General features: G+C 45.4%; 1 protein-coding gene across 3 annotated transcripts in view; it reads left to right on the top strand.

The window, feature by feature from the left end:
- The first annotated feature begins 1813 nt into the window (after window positions 1-1813).
- The window catches only part of LOC126980887 (neuronal acetylcholine receptor subunit alpha-7-like), a 58525-nt gene continuing 33844 nt past the window's right edge, over window positions 1814-26494 (top strand). For all 3 annotated transcript variants that reach the window (XM_050831251.1, XM_050831248.1, XM_050831250.1), the window contains exons 1-6: window positions 1814-1897; window positions 2988-3097; window positions 6915-7095; window positions 9335-9410; window positions 10878-11072; window positions 25700-25786. In XM_050831251.1, coding sequence (XP_050687208.1) covers window positions 1829-1897; window positions 2988-3097; window positions 6915-7095; window positions 9335-9410; window positions 10878-11072; window positions 25700-25786 — 718 coding nt within the window. In that variant the 5' untranslated portion in view covers window positions 1814-1828. The remainder of the gene's footprint in view (window positions 1898-2987; window positions 3098-6914; window positions 7096-9334; window positions 9411-10877; window positions 11073-25699; window positions 25787-26494) is intronic.

The following is a 26494-nucleotide window of genomic DNA, read 5'->3' as shown; positions in this document are numbered from 1 at the left end:
GACACACACAATAGCTGGTGTGGTTCGTAAAGGCACACCGCGCCCTCTCTTGACTCAGTACTGCATATCAGCAAGTGTAAACGCATGTGTCCGGCAAGCAATCTTCCCAGGGCACAGACAACTACGCCGGCGTCACGAGTATCCTCACGCCACGAGTCCAGCACCCACCCGTGTGAACCCGGAGCGTGGGAGTGCCGCAGGGGGCGAGGCGGCGCCGGGTGCCCCTCAAGGCTCCGTGATGCAATGGCCGCGCGGGAAGGCGGGGTCGGTGTTCCCGCTGCCGAGGCGTCAGGCGGCGCGTCACTCCACAAATGAAGTTTTTAGGAACACGTCGAAGTCCAGCATGTGACATAAATATATTAATACAGTAAAACCCACTAAATTAAAATTTCCCATTTAAACTAATCCATTTCAGACTCCCTTAACTATTCCCTTATAAATACAATCTATTCGCATTTCATTCACACACAAGGACTATCTGCTACTGCCTCTGTCATGTCTAATGCTTCTCTAATACCAAAATTATATTAACATGTTGTTCCTTGCATTAAATTAGTTTTAGGTTCACTCAATCAAGGATTATATGACATTTAATACTAATAAACTATATATATATATATATATATATATATATATATATATATATATATATATATATATATATATATATATATATATATATATATATATATATATATATATATATATATATATATATATATATATATATATATATATATATATATATATATATATATATATATATATATATATATATATATATATATATATATATATATATATATATATATATATATATATATATATATATATATATATATATATATATATATATATATATATATATATATATATATATATATATATATATATATAATGTTTCTCTAGATAATGCTGAACATTTTCAGGGCCAGCTAGACAGTAGGTGGAGTTTATCAATGAGACAGTTTGTCCACAGCCCTTGACGTCAGGCATAGCCAACTGTTTTGTTCCTAAGTTTTGAATGAATGATTCCTTGTTCAAAGTGTTTGTGCAATAGTTTAAGCTAATAGCCTAACAATACTAATGACCTGTTGCTTTTTAATTTTTTTGTCTTTTCCTGAAGCTTTAATTACTAGTCTAGACATATTTTCTTGTTTTAGGATGAAAAGAACCAAATCCTAACTACAAACGTATGGTTGAATATGGTAAGTTTTCTGGGTCCCTCGACACGCGGCCATACTTTGTGTGCTCACCACAACTAACTCTCTCTGAGCTACCATGTCCACGTAGCAGAGGCCGCGTCAGCCCCTCCTCCAGAAAGTTTGCCGGGAAGCCACTAACCTCACACCGCTAAATCTCACTGTAACACCGCGCCGCTCACGCTCAGAGGATGAACACTCTGATGACTTACTAACGTCACCCTCAATCACACTAACTAACCCTAACTAACACCCCGTGCGCGTTGGCTTCACATACGAGAGGTGTCAGCAAGCTCCCCGCGCATGAGTCCATACCTCTTGGCTTTCTGCGAGGTCCCGAGCGTGCGGGCCGAGGTCCTGCTGTCTGGACGTGTGTAAGTCTCGTGTACTGTCACTCTTGGGCAGGCTGTATCTGGTCCCGTTTGTCTTGGAGTTTGCCCAAAATGACAGGCAGCCTCAATGTACTTTTGTGTATGCAGAGAAAAATGAGGAATGCGCCCTGCTAGACACTCTCCTTTTAATCCAGTCTTTTATCCTTCCCTTCGCTTTCCTCATTTTTCTTGCTATGGCGTCCCTGTTTCAGTGTGTAGTGGCAGTCATTGGGGAAATGAAATCGTTATTACAATATGTTTTCTTTTTATTGCTTTAAGGATGAGAAGAATCAGCTCCTAATAACAAACACATGGTTAAAATTGGTAAGTTATTAATATCTTTAACTTAACAAAGTGAGGATAAATAAAGTTGTATGTTAAATAAGCAGACTATTATTCATAAATTAATTTTAAATTTTCAGCCTCATGCTTGACTTAAAGAATTCTAATATTACACAACTAAATGCTGTTAATGAAGAGCACAAAAATAATAAAAAAAAAAATTACGGGGAAATCCTGAGCACAGACAACTTAGTTTATCCTCCAAGCTAATATTTCGACGTTTTCTCTGACTGAGCCTTCAGTTCTCTGTGATCAATACCCTAACCTTCCATCAATCAAAAATATCTCGTTGTATTATACTACCTCTAATATAAAGCATTGTGCATGCAATATTAAATTAATATATTAATTGTTCATTACATATATCCGTCACTAACAGAATGCTAATTAAGCATTATATATTAATGCACTTTACCGACATTAAATAAACTAATCGGGTTTCCCCAAGAATCTAGACTGAGTATTGCAGCTTTGGCAAAATGCAGATATTAGACTATGGCTTTGTCGTAGGCTTGATCAGTTGCTGTATGTGAGTAGAATCTTATTTCCCAGGGGGAAACTATCAGAGGGCGACACCCAAAGCTTGTTGCTTCTCTCTAACACCAAGGGCCGGTGAACGATGGCGGACAGGCTGTCCCGTGCTGTGCTGTGCTCACTCACTCACTAACTCACTCAGTGCTCTGTGTTCAGGTCACGATGCCCCCCAAGCTCGTCCGTCCACCCTTCACCGTGCCCTTGTTGAGACATATCTAACTGTACCAGGAGGTTAATGCATGCTTTTGCCCATGTACTGCAAATTTTCATTACAAAGTACTACTCAAGTATACTTTTTTTCCTGATGTATTCTTTATGTCTGTAAGCTAAAGAGTTCCCCCTCGGGCGACTTGAAGTATAGTGAGTCTGTAAGGTTCATACTCCATGCTCTAGTTTGTGCATCATGAGGAAGCATAAGTACACTGATTAGCCCCACTCCTGTCATGCCGTGATAATTTTGGATATATACAACTTATTTCTCTAGACGTTACTTTTAGCCGCCATCTCACACACCGCCCCACCCTCACCCACCCTTCAGGAGTGGAATGATGTCAACCTACGGTGGAATGAAACCGATTATGGAAATGTGAAGGACCTCAGAATTCCACCTTATAAAATATGGAAACCAGATGTTTTGATGTACAACAGGTGAGTAACGTCGGAGCCTGTATTAACATTACTAAATATTTTTTAGATATTTATTCATGCAGATATACCTTCAGCAATATTTCAGACGTTCCTACACTTCCACTTCACACAGCCTGTACACTAAAACTGTTTATCACAAATGGATACGTAGTCACAAGGCACCAGACAACGCAGGATTTTTGTTATGTGTGTGTGTGTGTGTGTGTGTGTGTGTGTGTGTGTGTGTGTGTGTGTTGTGTGTTGTGTGTGTGTGTGTGTGCACGCCTTTGACATGTCCCATGTGCTCTCGTGTGCACGGCAGCCCCAGCACCACCGTCAGGGGCACACTGTTCCCCGCCAGGCGTGGGGGGCTGCCGTGCCGGTGCGTCGGCGGGCGTGCGCTGCGGCTCGTGACACACGCTCCGAGGGTCCCCGCGGCGTCTGTCCGGCGACGCGGTCCCTGGTCGATACGAAACACCGGGTCCGTGGGCCTCGCCACCGTGGCCCCGCCGACCCTCCCTCGGGGTGAGCGGAAGAGCGGCTCTTGCTGGTTCTTCCTGACGCAGACGTGATTAAATTGAGTGAGAGAAGGAGCGATTGATTTAATTAGTTTTCAAGATGGCGGCACTGGTCGCAGCATAACGAAATGAAATATTCAGTTTCGAATAACAGGAAATGATATTCCTTTTGTTTCTGTCAAACTGAAAACATCTGAACTTGAACGTTTCTTTCGGTGAATCGCAAGGGGTTATAAATCAATTTAGAAATCTAAATTCGAGACTTTCAAGAAACCAAAATCTGATTTTGTCATATGTCCGTCACTAATGACCGTAAGAGAGCAGAGAACGCGGCGTTCCTTCCGGGAATGTGTACTGAGCCGCGGATCCCGCCGCCCGGTCTGCCACTCTGTGCAGACCACGACCTCCACGAGACACTTGGAGCGACGCGGCCATCACACTTTTGATAATTATAGTGTCAAAATCTGTCTTAATAATAGCACTGAAAATTTCTACTTTTACGGAACGATTTGCTCAAGCCACGAACTCTGTGGGCGTCCCTTTGGCTTCCTCCACTCAAGATTGTCTCTGACAGAGATAACCCGATGAGCAGTGTCGGCTTCTGGGTACCGTGCCACGTGCCAGTACACCCGGAGTTGGCATTGACGGACTATGCAGGTAATATATGTCGAATCAGTCTCACGGAGTAGTCGCCGGTTTGACACAAAGTCATTCCAGCGATATCCCATGATTCTGCGTAGACAGTTTATTGCCAAAGACATCAATCCGCCTCTCCAAATCCCTATTTACTGTCCATGTCTCACAGATATATATATATATATATATATATATATATATATATATATATATATATATATATATATATATATATATATATATATATATATAATGTCTGTTGTCGATTTCTGAAGGAGTGCTGAGGGTCACGCCAGCAAACTGCTCTTCACTGACATTCTAAAACTGGCTTGGCAAAAACAATGTTTCAAACACCACGGCAGCAGTGAGTCTTGCTGCCGTTTGTCCATTCCCTGCCGCCAGTCTTGGTGAGTGGGAAGCGACACAGAGGCCCAGAGATCACAGTCACACTGAGCCGTTTAGCTACATCGTTCGCAACACCCTAAATCTTTTTTGACAAAGGTGTGTTTAGAGTTTTCACAAAAATAATTTTTCGGACACAATACAGTTTAATTGTTGCGATCTGTTGCCCCTTGAGACAATCCTGGAGAAGGCCGGCGGTCACACTCACGCCTGTGTGTTCCTGAAACTGCACCCTCGGCGAGGAGGGGCAGGATGTGATGCCTCTTCGCTCGGGTGTGCTAAAAATAACTACAATTATTCTATTATAAATCAATTAATTTCTTTAGAAATTGCTTTGCAAGTGATTGTCAAATACCCCTTAAAATTGGGCCCAGCTACATAATCAGAACGATCATATTTTTCAGCCACAATATTACGACACTTGAGAGGCATTAACAAATCATATATTCAAGAGATGAAAGTGACAGTATCCTGACAGGGCAGAGGTCGTCCTCAGGTGCTCTGAGCCAAATGGTGAACTGTTGACACCGCCTCCGAGCAACAATATCGCGACCCTTCACCTCCCAGCGATCTTTCTGCCCAGCCGCCGGAGAAGACATGTCGGGTGAAGTGTTTCTGACCGGGAGGTCATCTTTCACACCAATTTATTTAGCTTGAAAAAGCAAAGCAGACATGTAGTTGATGCATATAAAATTGGTTTTAAATGGGTGTTAAGACAATTTTATAGACAGAGCGTGGAGTTGGTGACTAACTCGTTGTGGACAGCTGCCATAAGTAGGCTGGCTGGCCTTTTGTAGTTTCCTTAAAGCCTTGTACATTCTTGAACAAACTCTTCTCGTAACCGTCGTCACCATTGTTGGTCAGATGCTGTTCCCAATTGCTCCCTCGGTTATTATTTCCGAGGGCGCATTCACAAACATTTCGTTCAACTCATGACTGTGCTTTGCGTCCCTACGACCCTCACAGATATTCTTGGATAGCAAATCTACGCCCACTTATTAGTTTCCCCATTGTCACTTAGTCTGACACTGCTGTACATGAGGGAGGCGGTGGCCGAGTGGTCAGCGTGCGGGCGTGGTGAGCCCGTGGTTCGAGCCCCACCTAAACATGTTGATTTTTCAAAACATAGCCGAGCGGCGGAAGATTACACACATGCTACCCAGATCTTCAATCAATCCTAAATTCAGCGACCTCGTTCACTTTGATATTAGACTGGAAATTTAACAGCGAATAATTAAAATATCTCAAGTAGCCATGAAATTATCTAGCCTAACATAATATACGGCTAAACAAGATGCACGTATAAATCTTAGACATAGGCTACATATTGGGTCTATTTAATTCATGTATTTGGCATCCACCTACTTACGGTCCAGTCCCGTCGTGGACTTGTGATCACCAGCCAGTACTCTTCCCGAAAGAGCCTAAGCCTTCATAGTGACGGATCTGCGGCTGCGGCCGAGACTTTACGCTATACGCCCCATCATCCCATTTGTTCAAGAGGGACAGTCACCGCTCAGGTTGTCAGGAAAAGTTTTCGACCTTTGCAAGTCGCGATCCTCAGCCTACCGGGGGGCAGATGAACGCGTGATTCACAAAACCAAGGAGCGGTGTGTGAGTGAGTGAGTGAGTGAGTGAGTGAGTGAATTAGTGAGTGAATGAGTGAGTGACTGTGCACATGTGTGTGTGTGTGTGTGTGTGTGTGTGTGACTATAGTCTCTGACAACATAAACCTAAGCGTGTTCGTAAGCACAGTGCAGATTAGCAGAGTGTTGCGTGAGATAAACACAAACAGAGGTTAAAGAAAACTTGGAAGCCACAGCAGTAGCCAATCAGCACTCAGCTTGCAAACACGCTTAGGTTTATGTCGTCAGCTTGGGTCGGACCTAAGTGAACATACTTTAGCAGGTATGTAGGTCCACTTCCAAACCAACATTCCTAACATATAAAGGTCAGCCTAAACTAAAACAACTGTACCATAACAAACATTACCACACTATTACAACCACCCACGCTATTTTTGCATACTTTACCAAGAGCCAAGCACACCTGATCCAACATACAGAGGACAGAAAATAAATACTTGATAGCTACTATAAAACTACCTTCCCAGCCACGTCTTCCCATAGGTTATCTCCCCTACACACACACACACACACACACACACACACACACACACACACACACACACACACACACACACACACCACTTTCTTTCCTCACTAACACACCAACAACACATGAACACAACGGCGCCACCCACAACCGCCACCTTTCCCCAGTGCCGACGAGGGCTTCGACGGGACCTACCAAACGAAGGTAGTCGTCTCCTCCAACGGCAACTGCCTCTACATCCCGCCGGGCATTTTCAAGTCGACGTGTAAGATAGACATCACTTGGTTCCCCTTCGACGACCAGCGGTGCAAGATGAAGTTTGGCTCCTGGACCTACTCTGGCTGGCAGGTAGGGAGGCGGCAGCGTGATACTCTTAATTCTGTTTCCTCCGTGGCCTCCATACTGTCTTGGCCCGTCTTCAGTTGACACAATGGGAGATGCAGCTTATTCAGTGTTGAGATTGTAGTGGAGGCTGAGGTGAAGTCCGCCTCCTGGAGCGACTCAGGCAGGAGGATTTGGGCGCTTTGTTTTGGCTACTGCTGTCCACTCAGGGTGATTAGCGAAGAGGGAAAGGCAGCTCGTTGAAAGTTGAGGAGACTTTATCGTTTCTGGCGGGACATGAGCTAAGGGTTGCTAAGATATAAACAACAAAGTATTCAGGTGATAATGAGGATGATGGCGATGATATGATGATTAGCGAAGAGGGAAAGGCAGCTCGTTGAAGGTTGAGGAGACTTTATCGTTTCTGGCGGGACATGAACTAAAGGGTGCTAAGATATAAACAACAAAGTATTCAGATGATGATGAGGATGATGGCGATGATATGATGATGAGCGAAGAGGGAAAGGCAGCTCATGGAAGGTTGAGGAGACTTTTTCGTTTCTGGCGGGACATGAACTAAAGGTTGCTAAGATATAAACAACAAAATATTCAGATGATAATGAGGATGATGGCGATGATATGATGATTAGTATGATGATGATAATAATAACCACAGGAAGATAGCTTGCCAGAAGACATGGAAGACATACACATACCGATATAGCTCAGCCACTATCGCCCAACTCCTGATCTCAGCGCCGCCAAGAGCACGTTGTAACTGTGTTCTTCCAACTGTCCTTGCCGTGACCCAGAGGTATCTTGAACACTGACCTTACGGCTCACTGCTTAAGGGACTATTACACTGGGCAAATTTTCCGTGGATCTTCAGTCAAACCACGATTTCCGCTGGCGTGGTTCTCATATTTCCGTGGTTTTCTGACGTGTCCACGATCTTCCAAAGCTACGGTAGATTTCACCGAAGGACGACGGTACTACTCACCATCATCATCAGCAGCATTAACAAGAAACAAATGAGAACCACGCTAGCGGAAATCGTGGTTTGACTGAAGATCCACGGAGAATTTGCCCAGTGTGAAAGCCCCTTTAGCCTATTAACAGTACTAAGAGCTGTGTGCCTCTAGCTGTCTGGTGGTATTAATCTATCTTGCTGTGACCTATGGGTATCGAAAAGACTGCCCACAAGTCCCAATGTTCAGTCTTTCAACAGTACTAAGAGCTGTGTGCCTCTTGGATATCGAAAAGACTGCCCACAAGTCCCAATGTTCAGTCTTTCAACAGTACTAAGGGCTGTGTGCCTCCCGCTGTCTGCTATTTATCTATTTGCTTGTGAAGAAGTGACGAGCTAGTGATTAGTCTCGCCACCCGGTACTGAGCCGCCATCCGCACTCTGAAGCTCTCTGTCAGATGATAACCCACAACCCGCCGTAGGTCTGTGCGCCAGGCAGTGGTTCGAAGTTAGGTAGGCGCATCTTTCTTTAAGTCAAATGTCCGCTTCATCATCCATTATATCAAAGTCCTGTTCTATAGCTATATTATTCCTTAGTAGGTTACCTAATTCAAGTGTGTCGGGGATATATTTTTAGTTCGGTATTTGTTCAAGTATCTATTGCATTCACAGGTACATCTCATTTTCATCTGGTAAATTAGGCGAATATTTCCGTTGTTTTCGTCCCATTCTCAGTGCCGGCCAGTCTCCCAGTTCCCTCTTCGCCCTCCCTCGGACGCCAATATTTACCACTGCCGCGCGGTATTCACGTGCAAAGTTTTCACCACAACAAGCCATGCTCTAAAGTTGTCCCATTTGCCATTCCTCCGCGTCACCACTAACGTAAACACGTCATGCTCCGTCAGACTTAAGAGTGTCCCCCTTGCTTTCATGTATTATTATTATCATTATTATTATTATTATTATTATTATTATTATTATTATTATTATTATCATTATTATTATTATTACCATTATTATTATTATTATTATCATTATTATTAACGTGTCAAATTATAAACATTTGTCTCCCATATATGCGTCTAAGACATCCTGTACACGTAGCACCAATATTTGTGTAGGCGCTCCCTGGCTGTGCCCTAGACTCATGGCACCCAGACATACGAGTCACAGCTGCGTCACTGTTCACATAACAACGCTGGTAGCCTTGTGTTAACAGACAGGCTGTCGTAGTGACTATTTACAGCTGCCTCGTGAGAAGAAACGTCCGCCACACACTAATCCACTGCTCTCTTACAGCTGGACCTCCAACTGCAGTCAGAGGACGGCGGCGACCTCAGTGATTTCATTAAGAATGGAGAGTGGGACCTTATCGGTAAGTGCCTCAGCCAGTGCGTGTGCCTGTGGGCGTGACTGTGGCTGCCTGTGGTGTGTCTATCCATGCTGAGAGCTGTACCGCGCTGCAAGTTGGTACAAAATAATAAGAACAAGAAACGTGTGTCTTATGAGCATCGAGTAATAACAAGACGAAGTTAGGTCCTATATAGCTCTAGTTTCCTCTCTCGGACAACAGACCGATCCAGCTTTCACACTTTAGAGTCAGCACACCGAAGAGCTGGAGTAGGAAGTGATGTACACCGAACTCTGCTGAATAGCTATACAATCACTTGTTCGGCAGCAATGTCAATACAGATTTTACCTTGCATCAAGTGGTACAAAAGCCTTCTTTTATTTACCATGAGTAATGTTATCACTTGTAACATTCCATTATGACAAGAATCTTAATACAGCTTAAATAGCACGTTGTCAAGTTTACGAAAGTGTGAAGACATGGAAGTTAAGTTTGAGGTAGCTGTTACTGACCTTTTCAAAATGTAAGGTGTCAAAAACCAGATGAGGAGAAGACGGCATCACGGGGAGACTCGTGCCGCATAGCGAAGTAGTACCGGCAGCAGACAGATGACCGTGTGTGTACAGGTCGCCCTGCTCCTTTGATTTTGAAAGACCAAGATTACAACACCACAGACTTGCTGAGGCCAAGGGCGGGACGCAACACAGATGAGTGGGTGTGTAAAAGTTTCTTAACGAGAGCACCAGTCCCTTGGGGTTAGGATCCAGGCCCAGCCTTCCCCCTTCGCAGGCCGGTGCTCGGGGTGCACACACACACAGACACAGGGGCAGGGCGAGTGTGAGTCGTGAATGAGGCGGCGTGAGTGTGAGGTAACAATAGTAACTGTGCCCACGTTTTCCTCCTCTCAGTCTCTCAAGTGATCTAAATAAAACAAACTTAAAAACTCACTTTGCTTTCTATGATTAAAAATACATCAAGAAATAAAATGCTTTGTTGAGTTCTATTGCTCTCGGGAGCTTTTATACGCCAAATCAAATAGTGCCGCTCAGTGTTGCCTGGGACACGCCCACCTCAGGGCCTTGCGTCTTAACTCTAATATGAAAACCTATTTGATTTGGCAAATGACCAACTACAGTGGAACCTGGGTACTGAAAAGTAATAATAAATTGTAGACTTACATATTGTAGTGGGAATTATTTCTGAACATTTCATTTTGTTTGCATAGAATTATCCTTTTTTTTCTTTTTTTGAGGGGGAGGGGTGATTTTGTTTGCATAGATTTTGCATTTTTTGGGGGGTGGGGGTAATTTTTTGTCAAAATGTGTGGCAGTGTTCCAGTAGCGGCAGGAGCCACACAGCGCTGCCTGCCCGGGTCCTCACTGGCCTGACGGTTCACACCCGCCGACCCACGCCCCTTCACGGCCCAGGTTCCACTGTCGTCAGTCTAGGAAATAATGTGACAATCTTTACCATTTGCCTTTTGTGTTCTAGGTTGCCCTGGGAAAAGAAACTCCATTACCTACAAATGTTGCCCGGAACCGTATGTAGACGTTACATTCGAAATTGTCATACGGAGGCGCACCCTATATTATTTCTGCAACCTAATTCTACCTTGTGTGCTGATAGCATCTATGGCCGTCCTGGGGTTCACTCTGCCCCCGGACTGTGGCGAGAAACTCTCTCTAGGTAACCAATTCTTTTAGCCCATTGGACAATCACTCCTTCCACTGTTATGGCTAGACCTTGTAACGTCTCTCTTATGATTTTTCTAATCCTTATTTATTATGAGTATCATTATTTATTTTGTGTTATGTTTTACTTATTTATTTCTTATAATGTATCCGTATTTAGTCTTTGATATTCTAGTGTTAGTTGGTAATGACGGGATTTTGACTGATTGTCCGTGATTACTGATGGTTTTGATTGAGCAGTTTTGCCCAACAACGGGGGCAGGTAACACCGATTTCTCACGCCGGAAGACAGTTTTAAGGATCTCCTGAGGTGGTGAACTTCTTGAACTAGGAGCCAGAAGGGGACACCCAGTCACTGCAACAAACATGTGCTGCTCCGTGCCTGGCTCCTGGTGGCTAGCTGTTCCGCCTACCAACCTCCCTCCCGCCTCCCTCTTGGTTCTGATCCGTTGCTCCTCATCATTATGTTGGTCCCTCTCCTTCGCCGGTTACATTTTCAGTTCATTTTCTTTATTCTATCACGATCAAAAGCCATAATATGAGCCAAAGAAGAAGAAAAGTACTCCTAACTACCTTGAAAGTCGAAGGGTTCGGATATGCCTTAGACAAACAGCTACTTTGAGCAAAGCCCTAATGACCACCGCCCACACACCGACGCTCGGCGTAACGCTCTTCTCCAAGCTCCTCCCCTCAGGCTCCTCTCAATACTTTTTTTTTGCACTAATTAACGTTATTTTGCAGAGGTTCCTGGTGAGCGAAACGTTCAGCAGTACCAATGCTGCCCAGAGCCATATGTGGACATAACCTTCGTCATCAAGATCCGGCGTCGAACTATCTATTATTTATACAATCTGGTTCTGCCCTGTGTAATGATAAGCAGTATGACCTTGCTTGGATTCTCACTTCCCCCTGACACTGGCGAGAAACTGACACTAGGTATGGCCACTCCTGGGCCTCTGTTTACCATTCCTGGCTCAACACGCCCACACACGCCGCCCCACAGAGGGCCTCACCACCGCCAAGCTCTCAAGGCATCCGATCCTGACATTGAGGATCAGCAAAGTTCATCTGGTGTGGCGACAGACTCATAGAAATCGACTTACTCAAAAATTAAATTGACTAAACGCTTTGCAGTATTGAGCATATTTACAACATTTGCACAAGATTCGTTTGGCTGATCCGATACAATTATCCCGCAATGCTTTAAAATAAAGTTTTTAATCTCACTGCTTTAAATCGGGTGTGACTTCCTTTCCTGGAGACCCAAGGTTCAGCAAGATGCAAGGGCAAGAGACAGTAAGACTCTCGATTTCTATGCTGGAGGTCCTGTGTGGGCCGGCCGCAGACACATGTACACTGCTCCGTAATATAGTAGCCTTACTCTCACATTAAGAGCTAACATTGTAAGTCAGCTATTTTGCTTATAAATCAGTTTCTCAAGTAATTAAGCAAGTTAGTCTAGTATTATATGGAATATACAGTTTAACTGTAACTTCAGACCATTTGTAGACTAGATACGGGGCCACTGAAAATAAATATGATATATTAAACAGAAATGTTCACTAACTACGGAACAAATGCTAAAAATAATATGGTAAAATTATCTAAAAACAACGATCACTTTACACACTAAATCTATGCCCCTAATCAAAACTTAAATTAATAACGAGAAGTAAAATTCAACACTAAAACTTTCACCCATTCCAATCCTCGCCTCGTGCAGCGCCGCCGGCAGCCACCGCTGATGTGGCGCGCCCGGCGACCTCGGCAGACCAGAGCTTCTCGTCCGACGCACGCCGCTAAATAACGACACTCACTCACTCACTGCGACTCCACGCCCGGACTAAAAGAACATGCGTCACTTGCAATAATTCTTGCAGCCCCTCTTCCTTCAACACAGACCCCCCTATATCCTCCTCCTCCTCCTCCTCCTCCTCCTCCTCCTCCAACTTCTCCTTTTCCTCTTGTTCCTTCAACTTCTACTTCTCCTCCTCTTTCTCGTCCTCTTCTTCCTCCTCCTTTTTTTCCGTCCTTGTCCTCGTCCTCTATCCTTTTTTGATACGATCAGCTCATTCCCACCTTCCCCCTTTTCCTTCCTCCCTTCTACCCCCGTACTCCCTCCTCCTCCTCCTCCTCCTCCTCCTCCTCCTCCTCCTCCTCCTCCTCCTCTCTAATACTCAATCTCTTCCTCCGGCAACAATGGAAAGGGTGCTAAAGGGCACAACCAAGCTGAGCATCGTGACCGAGGCATAAAAAGAAACACGAACAAGGTTTTTTTTTCTTTACCCAATTCCCACGAAATATTTTTACGTCAAGACCTTCAACTTCTATGAGCCCTTTTTCTATCCGCTGGTTCGCCTCCTCGCACGCGTCGCCCCGCCCCCCGCCCGGCACTGAGGGCTCGGCCTCTTGGCTTGCGGCGCGCGGCTTCGTCTGAAAAAAGCAACAAATAAACAAAATAAGCTGCCCTGGAGAACTTGTGTGCGCCATCATTAACTTCTCAAAGCAATGAACATTCTCAGCCCTCAAAGACACCACCCAAGTTGTGCTGTTTTGTCCCTGACGGCGTCACTTGATGAGCCAGAGCGAGGTGCCATCCCCGGTGACGCAGAGGATAGGTCCGTTTTTCCTAAAGTTACCCCCCTAAGATACCTCAAAATGTAAATCTCTAAACTTGTCATTTATTTCACAATATTAAATTTGAGATATAAATTCAAAGGCATAAATATCAGTGTTACCTCCCCCTGATGGAATTTTAGAAAACTAATGAAAGATTTTCGTTCTGTTCTTGAAATACTCTAACAGAAGTTCCATTAAAAGGCATCTCACGTCACTGATAATTTTCCATGACGTATGTTAATTTGTAGTGGTTCGTGTGCTTGGCTGTGTTCTAGTGCAGGTGTGCAATGTGTGATGTGGAGAGCAGGTCATTCGTTCTCAAGGTAATAATTTGAGTTTGATTGAAGGGCAAGGGAATCTTATATTACTGCATGCACTACAGTTGCTTTTAATGGTTATATTATTTGTTCTTAGTTTGTTTAGCTTTATTTTTCCACTCCACTTAGCAGCTAGGGGCATGATCTTGCTAACACACACAGAGTAGCAGTCGGTGTTGCCAACGGCTGCGGAGCGTCCTAGTGGTGCAGACGGCTTCCTACCTGTCCTGTCCAGCATGCGTCAGTGTTACTAGCTCGCTGCTCATCTTTCACTATCATCAGTTTCCTCTTGGTTTTCATTCTCAGCAATTTTCTCCATGGGTAGTGCCCCTCTTGTTGTGAATACTTGCTGTATCCATTTTGTGATTATATATAGAAATACGCATATATATGTATGGATTCCTATAAATACGCTTGTGTATGTATGGACATATATATACATGTATATTTCTACGCCCATCACTCTATGTATGTATATATTGATATATACATTTCATTGATACTGGAGAGTACGAAGCAATGATCCAAGGAAGGTCTGACAAACACTGAAGGTAACACACATGCACACCCTCCCGCGCGCCGCCCAGTGCCGCCTCCTCCCCCTCGCCCCGACCCTCAGCCCCGTGCTCGCGTGCAGGTGAACAGTGGACTCGTACACTGCTGTAGAGGATGACCGCTCGCTGCTACCTGGACCGTTCAGAAACTATGAAGACCAAGCTAGCCACAGACGTAGATACATAGAAAGATAGATCAAATGACAGATGAACTTTATTGAAATAGATAAGTAGATACAGATACATGTAGATAGATAAATTGATAGATTGATAAATAGATATATAGACATCTACTGAAAGATAGTGATAGATAGACAGACAGAGAAAGGTAGACAGAAAGCCAAGTGTACCAACTAAGAGTGACTACATCATGAGTAATGTGATTTCAAAGCTCTGCATCAACACAAAGCTTCACGAAAGGCGAGGAAGCGTGGCTGTTAGGGCTCCTGCATAGGCGAGGAGAGCCTGCGCCCCTGCACCCTTCCACGGCGCCAAAATAACTCGGCGATTAATATTCAGAGAAATCAGAGCAGCCGGGCGTCCACGACTCAGGCAGGCAAGAGGCGTTGAGCTGCTGACGACTGACAACACTTCTGACTGGGAAAGTTTCGTGTTCCTGCTGAAGGAGGTCGGAGCGGCCAGCCAGAAGGGACACTGTATTGCACATTCTCCATGACTAAAAAAGACGTCCTTCGATATTCCCCGGCGTGCCTCCTTAACACCAGCACAGCAGCACACCTCATGGACTTGGCCATCTTGGTTCCTTGCCTCAGATGCTGTTCGCCGCGGCTGTAAATCCTTCAAAGTAATAAAACACAAGGCAAAGGCTGACGGTCCAGAACAACACCCGGGCACGCACTCTGGCTCCTTGCCCTCAGAAGGTTCGTAGCCACGGAGAGCTTCACGAAATATCCAGTGTTACGTCTTCTATATATTTGCGTTGCTTCTAAAAAATATATCAAATTTCCAAATGTCTAGAAAGTTAATAATACGCAAGACTCATCTGTTCAAAAAGGGTAAAAACGAACAAAAAAATTAACTGAAGCATTTTGACCAGTGCCCAAAGCAAAGCTGTATATATTTCATCTAGTATTGTATTATGTAGTATTTGTTTTCATATATTTATAGGGAAAGTTTATATTGATAACTGAGGTCAGACAAACAGACGTTAGGTAAGACGAGTAACTCGACCTCTCGCTGACGACACCTGGCGGCGGACCTTGGAACGATCCGGCACGAGGCGCGGCACGCAGGGGGAGGAGCGCGAGGCCCCGCGTGCGTCGAGGCGTGCGTCAGGCCGCGGCGTCTTGGGCCTCGGCATCCTGACTGACTGCCATGACTGACTGGCTGGCTGCGCACCAAAACAGACTCCCCGCACAGCCTACCCGCTCAGCTGATCCAGAGACAAGAAAACCCTACTGTTGATCTAATACCCAATAATTAATCGATGTTGAAACGTCTCTGTTGAAATTGTATCCATTTTTTTTTTAATAAGGACACATTTGACCTGCCATTTCTTCTGGTCGGTAATATGTGGCGTCACTTCAAGCCGAGACTCCAGTCTCTTCCCTGTCCCTTTTGCATCGGCTGACGGCCGGTTACCAAGCCGACTTGCCACTAAAGCAGGATGCAGCGCCTGTGACGTCACGACCTGACCAAAACGAGCCTCGGGCCTGGCGGAGGACCCGCCGGGTCATGGGCAGCACTGGCATGGCAAGAGGCAGTTAGCTACGCGCTCAGCCATTTCACGTTTGTTCAGGGCAGATTCCTTCAGCGTCAGAATAATATGTGTTGACAATTTATAAACTACTTAGCTTTCAAGGAGAAAATAAGGAAACACAAACTTTACTCAGAGCGCTAAGCTTCATCAAATCATTTTTGTGTTCTCTGGTAAAGTAATAAACACCAAATATATAGAATCAAACATAACATCCAATCACACTTGAGTCTAAGACAAGTAATGAGTCGAATGGATGCTAAGTGTTGCCGCACACTCCCACACACCTTCCACACCTCCCTGGCGGAGCCTCGGCCGCACATGACACACTTCAAGTTCCTGGAGCGCGGTGCCCCGGGGACGCAGTCTGTGCCGCAGCCCACTTGGTCTTTCCTTGACTGCACAGCCACACATAGTTTCCTTCTTTTTATTATTATCGCTTGCAATTGTTTTCCATATATTTCCAACTAGGGTTTGTTTACTGTTTGTGACTAAAGCCTTGGCTGACACCCTCCAGAACTGAGGGAGCTGTAGAGTCATAGTCTTACCGTGTCCCCCATCTCATCATGACACAGAGAAGCTTCGCTGCCAAAAGCACACTACCTATATCATACTCGGTGGCTAGTTGGCTCCGTTGTGTGTGTGTGTGTGTGTGTGTGTGTGTGTGTGTGTGTGTGTGTGTGTGTGTGTGCACGCGCGTGTGTGCTTGTGAATATGTGTGTGTCTGGTGTGGTCTTCTGCTCATTTTGAAACACACGGGATATTTATTTCAGCCAACGGATGGAATAAACTTTTCCGTGACCGGGAATCGAACCCTGACCAGCCGTCTACAGGGATACCCTTCGGCAATTGGGGATTTTAGTGGCTCTCCGCGTCGGGCGGGTCACGACGCGGCTTTCCCTTCCAGACTTTTATGAATTTAAGTGTCAGTTTTAACACAGGCTCACCCTTGATGTGGAAAACTCGAGCTATCCCGCTTCCCGGCTGATTTAAGGAAGTGTTCTCGCTACGAGGCACCGCGAGCCAGGGTTCGATTCCCGGTCCGGGCAGTCGGCGCACTGCCCACCCAGCTGTTCGTCCTCCCTCCCGGGCTGGTCGATAAATTGGGACGTACCTGGGGAAACTTGGGGAAGGTAAACTTTAGTAACCTGGAAGTCACGCTGGCCCTGTGCCCCGGGGTAACGGGTTACTTCCCGCCACAGGCTCAAGAGCCAATTTGACGGAGATGAGCACCGAGGCCACGCGCAGCCTAAGCGTAACTTTTCCCGCCACGAGGCAAGAGGACACCACCGCCATGCCACTAGTCTAAGGCGAGCTTCTGCTCAGACTAAAACAAATGAGAAATTCATTAAGTCACAGAGGAGAAAGAATCTTTCCGTGGCCGGGAATCGAAGCCGCGGCCAGCGAGATGAAAAACCACCACTCAAACCACTCGGCCACAAGGGTGCCCCAGGGCCATGAGAAAGTTTGAGGCTTTTCGCGACAAGAGGGTTACTACTTGTGTTTGTGTTTGTGTTTGTGTGTGTGTGTGTGTGTGTGTGTGTGTGCTATCAACAGTATAGGCATCACGTAGCAGGTCCAGAGAATCATTAGCCCCCCCCCCCCTTCGTTGGCCTGTCTGCGTGCTCATGCACCTCATTTTATTTCTCAATTAGTCCTCAATACATTCCCCCCACCGCCCCCCCCCCCCCATACCATACCAGCCATTGATTATATATCTTACTAATGTATCGCTATGGTTCTGTGTGTAGTTTTCCGCCTCTCGCTACAGTGTTTTACTCAAGGAGCATTACTTTCACCCTTGGTGTGCTCTCCATGTTATTCAGTGTTTCCTTTTAACATTGATGCACTTACAGTAAAAATCTAGCAATGACATTAATTTCACGAAGTGCATTTTGTTACCCCAGTGTTGTCAATGTTAGAAATCTTTGTCACCAATTAACTTACTTATGTTGGGAAGTAATATATGTTCATTCCACCTAATTACTGAGTGCAGGTAGCAATACTTATTAAACCTTTAACATTCTGGTCCTCTAGCCACCGTCTGTCAGCAGTTGCCAAGGACATAGTGTCTGGATGCAGTCCCCGTGACAGGCTTGCTCACCATAGGGTTAAGACATTCTGTTCTTGCTTGAAGGTAATAAGCAATAGGAACTGTAGGCCCACTGCTCACTCAGTAATTTAACTGTTGCTTGATTTTTGTTAAGGAGACATACAAGAGGTTTCGGTTTAAGCCCCAGGGGTCTGGTGTAGAGGTCCTTTGCCTGTGTCCCTCCCATGAGCCTTAAATTAGGGGTCAAGCTATCATGACCGCGAGGTGGAAGGAGGTTGTCATCCCATCGTGCAGGAGCTGGAGGGTGAGCGGGAGGTGGTAGGTCAGCTCTCACAAGGTAGATACTCAAGTAAAGGTCATTGTTCTCAGCCTGTCCTCATCTACTGTTAAGTTCCTTTAAATAATGCATCTACTAAAATGTTCCAATAATTAATGAAGTTCTATTTCAGCTTTTGCTTGTGAGAATAACTCCTATCCATCTGCCAGCTATTCTCACAAGCATTATTTAAAAAAAATCCCTAACTTATCAATTAAATAACATTTTTTCTTATTTTCTTTATTTTTGTGCATATAGCTCTTCATTTTCTTGAGTATGTCATAATGTATGTTTATTTGTTGTTCTCCTTACACGTTTATTTACATTTTAGTGCATTTATCTTGCCTCGGCGGAGCGGCGGCCGGTGTGGTGAGGCGCCTGGGGCCTTGCCCGACCCCCAGCGACCCCACCTCACGGAGGGCTGCTCCGTCTGTGTGTGTGTGTGTGTGTGTGTGTGTGTGTGTGTGTGTGTGTGTGTGTGTGTGTGTGTGTGTGTGTGTGTGAATAAATAAATAAATATATATATATATATATATATATATATATATATATATATATATATATATATATATATACATATGTATGTATGTATGTATATATGTATGTATGTATGTATGTATGTATGTATGTATGTATATATATATATATATATATATATATATATATATATATATATATATATATATATATATATATATATATATATATATATATATACGGTGCTGCGTTGAGAGGTTCTGTTGGTTTGTTGAGTGTCCTTGGTTGTGCCGCTGCCCGGCGCGCCGTGGGCCGCGTGCCCTGCGGCGCCGGGCGTGCGGCGCCTCAGTGTGCTTTGGTTCACGTGTAAATTTTTTGTCTCACATTTTACTCGTGTTTTGTAGTCTGCATCTTAGCTTGGTAACATTACAAAATTGAGCCCATTTTATCCTCAGAGTGAAGCATATTCGCAGTGTGTAAGACAAATACTTGTTTAGGTCAAATATTCTGCCTAATACTTTGTTATATAAAACCTTCAGTAAATAATATATATTCAATATCTTCTTTCTGCGAAAAGAGGATTAAAGCAACACATTAAACTACCTCTTCTAAACTTGCAGAAATAACAATTCTACTGTCGTTAACCCTATTCTTGAACATGGTATCAGCCACCACTCCCGCCACGTCCGAATCGGTGCCTCTGATAGGTAAACTTGGTGACGGATGAATCTCATGTACAGTGTCGAACACAAGAGCGGTGCCAGAGATACACGGGATGTTTTCTGAGGGAGTTGATAAGCATTGTTTACACTTTCCGAGATGGTTTCATTCATCAGCAAATGTTACAGGCGTCACAGAGCCGCCCCTTGCAAGGCGAATTAGGATTTTTTTTTTCGCCCTTGGCCCTAGTCACTGAGTTTATTGTCTGAATTATTCCCCCTTTTTTTAACCCTCTCCCCAAGCTTTCTGCCGTTCTTTTCAAACCCACACAGCCTTTGAGCACCACAACTCACACGACTCTTCCCCTTCTGAAAGGAAACACGCCCCACACTCTCGCTCCTTCCCCACACAACAAACACGGCAAACTACAGACTCTCACAGATCATGCATTCCATTCATGATGGTGTGGACAAGTGTGATCCAGTAAGCAATGAACTTCAAGTGGGGAAGCCCATGACGCTTGTGTCTATCTTATCTTTGCTTGTGTGTCACTGTCTCTTGATCACCGTTATGGTCGTCTCTGTGTCCTTCAGTGATATATAAATATTCTTTATTTTATGTACAATTTGCATTTTACAAGTGGTTAAAGCGCAGCATGTTGCACGCACACAGTACTGCTGGAAGAGCTTGCCTGGCGGCCCGGCGCCACGTGCTGGCGCTGGCACCAGTCACGTGTGTGTGTGTGTGTGTGTGTGTGTGTGTGTGTGTGTGTGTGTGCGCGTGTGTGCGTGTGTGTGTGCACGCGCGTGTGTGCCTGCGTGCGTGCGTTGCCCTGCTCGCCCTGCCAGCACGCCGCCGTGCCGCCAGGCAGGCCGCGGCGGTGACGCCACGTGCTTTATTTTGATTTACAAGTTTATTCATGGTACATCCCATAAAAGTGAATTTTTACAGTATAATTATATCTTAGCGTTTAAAGACTACCTATAGAGTGATAAGATAATGTTAAGGTATTTGAACTTAAATTTAAGCCAAGTGATAGATTACCAGGGTCTTATGTGTTGTGACTAACAATCCTCTCCTCCTGGACAGCATCTACTCCTTCACCTTTTACAATTAGGAGCTTAATAATATGTCTCTTTCCCCGACAACACAAGTTAGTATTAACCACAACTGCACAGTTACTTAAAGCATTGTCTCTGAATTAACTAAATAGTTGACTTCAAAATTCAGCGATGGTGAAATGGCTATAACTAATGGATCATTTGCGCTGTTGCTTCCTGCATGGTCAGTCGCTGCCTCTTGAGCTACTTCCTCTTGAACCTTTTGACATGAAAGCCATGAGTCATCCTCGCACCCACGCGAGTCACGGACACTCGGCCTCCCTAAAGACCTGACTGCCGCCTGGTGTGCCAGGCCGCGCAAAGCCTTCAGCGCGTGTCGCCTCGGGGGACGGGCTCACGCCTCGCGCCCCGGCCCGACCTTGCTATGCCGGGCTCGTCCCCGGCGCCGCGACACACAGGGTTCAGTCACTTGGTCACGAGTGAAATCCTCATAAAGCACAATAAAATACCTCCGTCCTTCTAACTAACTAACATTTTGGTCCACTCTAAAGCTTTCTATTGAGCCTCCTAGTAACCTGCAAAGATTGCCTTGTCACTATCAACAGTCATGTTGTCCATAGACTGTCATGTGAGACTCTTGTCTCATGATCTCTCCTTCGACAACTCTTTCCCACGGCTGCCATGACATGAATTAATATTTTCGTTTTCTTCTTTTTAGCCCTCAAGGTATTGCATGTTGCATTCCTAGATCACTTCATTAGACGAAGTGTGTTGTTGGTGTTCTCAGCTCCTCCACACTACCACTGACCCTCATGCAGCGCTGCCGCGTCCCGCCCGGCCCTCCCCGCCTGCCGCTGTCTGCCCCGCCCCGGGGCCTCCCAGGCCGCGGCGCTGGCTCGCCCCCCACCCACTACTGGCTCCTAAATCCCTCTAGAGTGACTCAATGCTGCCATGTTGTTCATCCGATAGCCTGCCATCTCCACAAGTGTGACATTTTCTTAATGCATCAAGAAGCAAAAATAGTAATGTTAATATTAATAATAACAACAATGAAACAAAAGGAAAACTCCCAAAGCATCACCCACTGATTCCCAGTAATAATCACACTCAGTGTCTTGCAAGCAGTATCACCCCCCACCCCCGATCGAGCCAGCGTCTGCCCTGAAGCCCCCGGGCACCGCTCTGCCGCGTGCATGCCCGCCAGCCCCTGCCTGCCACTTCCTGCCGGACGCTGCGTCACCCTACAACTCTCAACACACACTGTAACCTCTGTCCATACTGTGCGTGTGTCTGTGTACATACTGATCTACAACTGAGCCAAACACTTCACAACCTGGATGGATTGTGGTGGAGTCAAAGCTTGATCTCAGCTGCCGTGGTGGTGGCCTGCCACTAGATGTCTCCCTGAGCGTCACTTGCAAAATGACCTTGACTTCCATTGACGTCTGAGGCTCGTAGCTGCAAGTCACGAGTGCTCGGAGACAGGCGACGGTGGGGCTCTGAGAGGCTGTTCTCAGCGCAGCTCGCGGTCAGAGCTGCTGACGGAGACTTGGACAACAGTGCTGCCATCTGACGGCGGTGACCTCATGAACACTTTGACAAAGCCACAAGTGAATCCAACATCAGCTCCGGCTACTCTAGACACACAGCAAAGCTTCGTAACCCGTAGAGCGCGCCTGGTAGATTGACTTAGTACTATTTTTAAGTAGATGAAATGTTGTGATATTAATTGGTATGGTCATTAGAATAGGTCATTATCAATGTTTAGCATAGATCTGTAAGTTACGTGCAGTAGCGTATGCTATTGTTACTTATATTAAAAGTCTTTGTGGTACAAATTTGCAGTACAGTTACAGTTACTTTGAAATGATGCATCCATATATGTCGAGTCGCACAACACACCATCAGATCACCTCGCGCCGTACGTTGCCAGGATGTTCACGCTCAGTGTTTTGTCAATGGAGAGCAACGCGATGAGATCCACTTCACATCATGGGGAAAAAGCTAAGGTTGGAGAGTCTTGGCACAATGCTATCCCAGACAATCTTGATGGTTCACAGCGAGTCGCCGCGAGACTCTCACGCCGCGATTGTCAGCCACTTGCCCGAGACTGTCGGCAGCCCACGTGTCAGCTTTGTTGAGATGATTGTGGGACCTTTCACCTGATGGCCGCCAGGAAGTTCAGTGCGTGATCATTTCCTGTTAACTAAGTAATGTTTTTGACGGGCAATGTATACTAAAAACATGTCACAGTTAATAGTCTCAAAAACCTAACTACTATTTTTGTTGACATGATTTAACTAAAACCAAAACCTTACTTTCCCCTTAAGAAATAACGCTGATGCTAATAAAAAAAAATATATGCTATGGCAAATGATTATTAAAAGAAACTCAAAATTTACTTTCAATGCCTGAGTAATCTAAAAGAATCAACACCCAAATTTAAGTAACCATGCTAAGTGTACCACTAAAAATTAAATATCTAGACTACTGTCTTAAGATCATATGAGTCTTTCCAATTAAATAGCTTAGTCTGACCTCGAGTAATTACAAGAAGCCGTTTTCTCTAACTCACAAGTGATGAGATAAAACAAACAACCTCGAGTAACAAACAAAATAAAGCAGCGACTCTGACTGTGTGCACGACGCTAGGGACAACCCGGACCCCTCAACGCCCTGACCTACCCACACACACACACACACACACACACACACACACACACTGACACTGCCACCACCAGCCTACACACTGACCTCCACGTACACACCACCACCGCAGTACTCTAGACTAGACGCACCCTGACAGTCCAGTACCAACGGTAGCTGACACGGGCGAAGCGCCTTGCATGCCCCCCTGCACCGCGTAGCCCAGCACGGCACGGCGGGAGACTGACTGCAGAGGTTAGACAGGACGCTAGGTTTCAGGAAGACCTTTGGAGGCAGCAACAAAGGGACGGACTCGAGTCTACGCCGACCAGCGCTCCGAGAGACCTTTCACATCCACCAAGCTCTTACCAGTGTCAAAATTTCCCAGATTAAGAGTGAAAAAGATTACTCACTTCCAATTCCTTCAGCCAATCCTTTAAACCACCACCACCGCCTCCACCTCCTCCACCACCACCACCACTGCCTCCACCACCACCACCACTACTATTTCCATCTCTCCAAACCTTATTCCTTGTTTCCTGTACGTATTATGGAACTTCCCTAAGTGTATATAATATTTGTACTCCCTATTCTAAAGCATTTTATCCTGTAGAATACTTAAGCTTACAGATTTGTATGCCACTTCGCCTACAGAACCTCAACTCTCTTGCTTAAGGTGAATGTTAACCTTGTAATGTTAACCCGTTTATTCTTATTTTTCTCTTCGTTGTCTCGTAGGTGTGACTGTTCTGCTTTCACTCACTGTCTTCCTTGACATGGTAAATGGGTCTATGCCGACTACCAGTGAATCTGTTCCCTTAATAGGTAGGAACCGAGGCTTAAACATGCCATTTCACCATCATCAAGTAGTTTTTAACAATAATACTTAATGCGGAATATTTTTTTTTTGAAGCGTTAAGCACCATTGGAACCTTTAGCACTCTTTCTGTCTGTCATCTTTCTCTCTCCTTTCCCTCTTTCTTTTTCAAACCAACACACAAGTTGATTTTTACTTTCTTACTCCATTCTCTGCATCTGATTATTATTTCAGGGGTTACCATCTTGCTATCCTTGACTGTATTCTCAAACATGGTGAATGATACCATGCCAACAACAAGCGATGCCGTGCCACTCCTAGGTAAAGCCCACTCTACCGGGGTCACCAACAGCATATTATTATATTTATCTGTTTATGAATAATAATAATAATAAAAAGCATTCATCCTTCGCCACTGTACGAATGTTCGGCTCGACTTAAATTGTGTTGTTCCATCTCTATATCGGGCCCGCTCCTCCCACCAACTCTTTCTCCCCTTTCCCGACTCCCTAAAAGTTTGTCAACTCTCTGCATGACACCCGCCAACACCCTCCCACACCCTAACCACCACTTCCCCACTCTTCCGTTGCCATGAGGATAATTGGCGGGAGCAAACCTCAACCTCAGTTGTGTACATGGCAACGGGCTCCCAAAAGTGACATAGTCATTCCATACTTGGACTACTGAGGGGGACGAATCCATACATGACATAAATATATATATTTTGTTTTAATATTAGTCCATTAATTCGTTAAATTTGTTCCATCACTATATGTTGCTTTCTAAAAAGCTACCCAAGCTCATAAATAACGGAACTGACATGCAAGTGACGCGCTATAAAAGGAGGAAAAGTCCCTGCCTAACTCAGCTGACGAGAAACTCCATGCACTAGCAACTGCTGCGCTCCTTGTACGCTGCCACACGCCCGCCAGCGTGCGTTCCGTTCCGCCATTCGCATCCTCACTGTCACCATCACTGCCACTGCCACGAACATCATCACCGTAATCTCCACATGAAATAATGTACATAAAAACCTAAACATATTCATTGGCCCCTATGGCTGTCTGGCGGACGAGGACCAGCGCCTGAGATCCTTGCCTTAGCGCGGCCCTTGCTGCCCCACCCTCACGCCCTCGGTCCAGGCGCCCCGCCGCCGCCCGGCAGTCATCCAAACAATCTTCCAGCACACCAACTTGGAGCCTTAAGCTTGTTGTTGGGACACGAGAAGTCCCGATGCACGACACATACCAAGTTGCTGCCGCCACCCACTACACAACACACCAGCAGAGGACACCGAAAGCCGTCCCGTCCCGTGGCGACAGCTTTCGTGGTCTCTGAAAACTACTGTGCTTCACTGATTCCTTTGCCATCCTTGTCTCTTGCAGGGGTTACCATTCTCCTCTCCCTGACAGTTTTCCACAATCTGGTGACCGAGACGCTGCCGCAAGTTTCGGACGCCATGCCTGTGCTAGGTAGACCCATGGCAGCACCTCGCTCGCCCACCGCGCAGTAGCTTACTCGACTGTTTGTGATGTGACTCTCGCACCGACCAGCCCCTTGCTCGCCTCCCTCTGCTCTGCTATGCTCTCTTCTCTTATTTTCTCTTCTCTTCTTTCTCTCTCACTTTCTCCTAATTCATCTTCCTATCTATCTCTAGCGGTCTGTCTATATTAATCTATCTGTCTATCTATCATCCTAATAAACTTTCTCTTATTTTCCGTTTTCTTATTTCCATTTTCCCAAGATTCGGTGAAATAGTCTCTCTCACTTTTTTCTAAATATTTTTCCTTCATTTTGTTTCTTTGTATCTTTTTTTTCTTCGACTGAATGCCTCTCTGTAAGACTCTCTCTCTCTCTCTCTCTCTCTCTCTCTCTCTCTCTCTCTACCTATCTAACTATATCTCAATCTATCTACCTATCTATCTGTCTATTTCTTTCTATCTATCTATCTATCTATCTATCTATCAATCTCTCTAAGACACACAGCCAGCCTTTGCCCATGTCACGTTGTTGTTGTTGTCAGCCTCACGAGCGGGCGTCAGCTCAGCTCAGGCCCGCGTGCCGCACGTGGGCCAGTGTTCCTCGTCAGCCCCGGTTGGCGGGCGCCGTGACACAGAGGGAGGGGCCAAGAGTCGCGGGTCACGCACAAACGTTCACCTTAATTCGTGTTCTTTCAGGTG

This window comes from Eriocheir sinensis, chromosome 45 (assembly GCF_024679095.1).
Source record: "Eriocheir sinensis breed Jianghai 21 chromosome 45, ASM2467909v1, whole genome shotgun sequence".
Classification (NCBI taxonomy): Eukaryota; Metazoa; Arthropoda; class Malacostraca; order Decapoda; family Varunidae; genus Eriocheir; species Eriocheir sinensis.
Note: the sequence above shows the minus strand (reverse complement) of the source record. Positions and strands in the feature narration are given on the sequence as shown.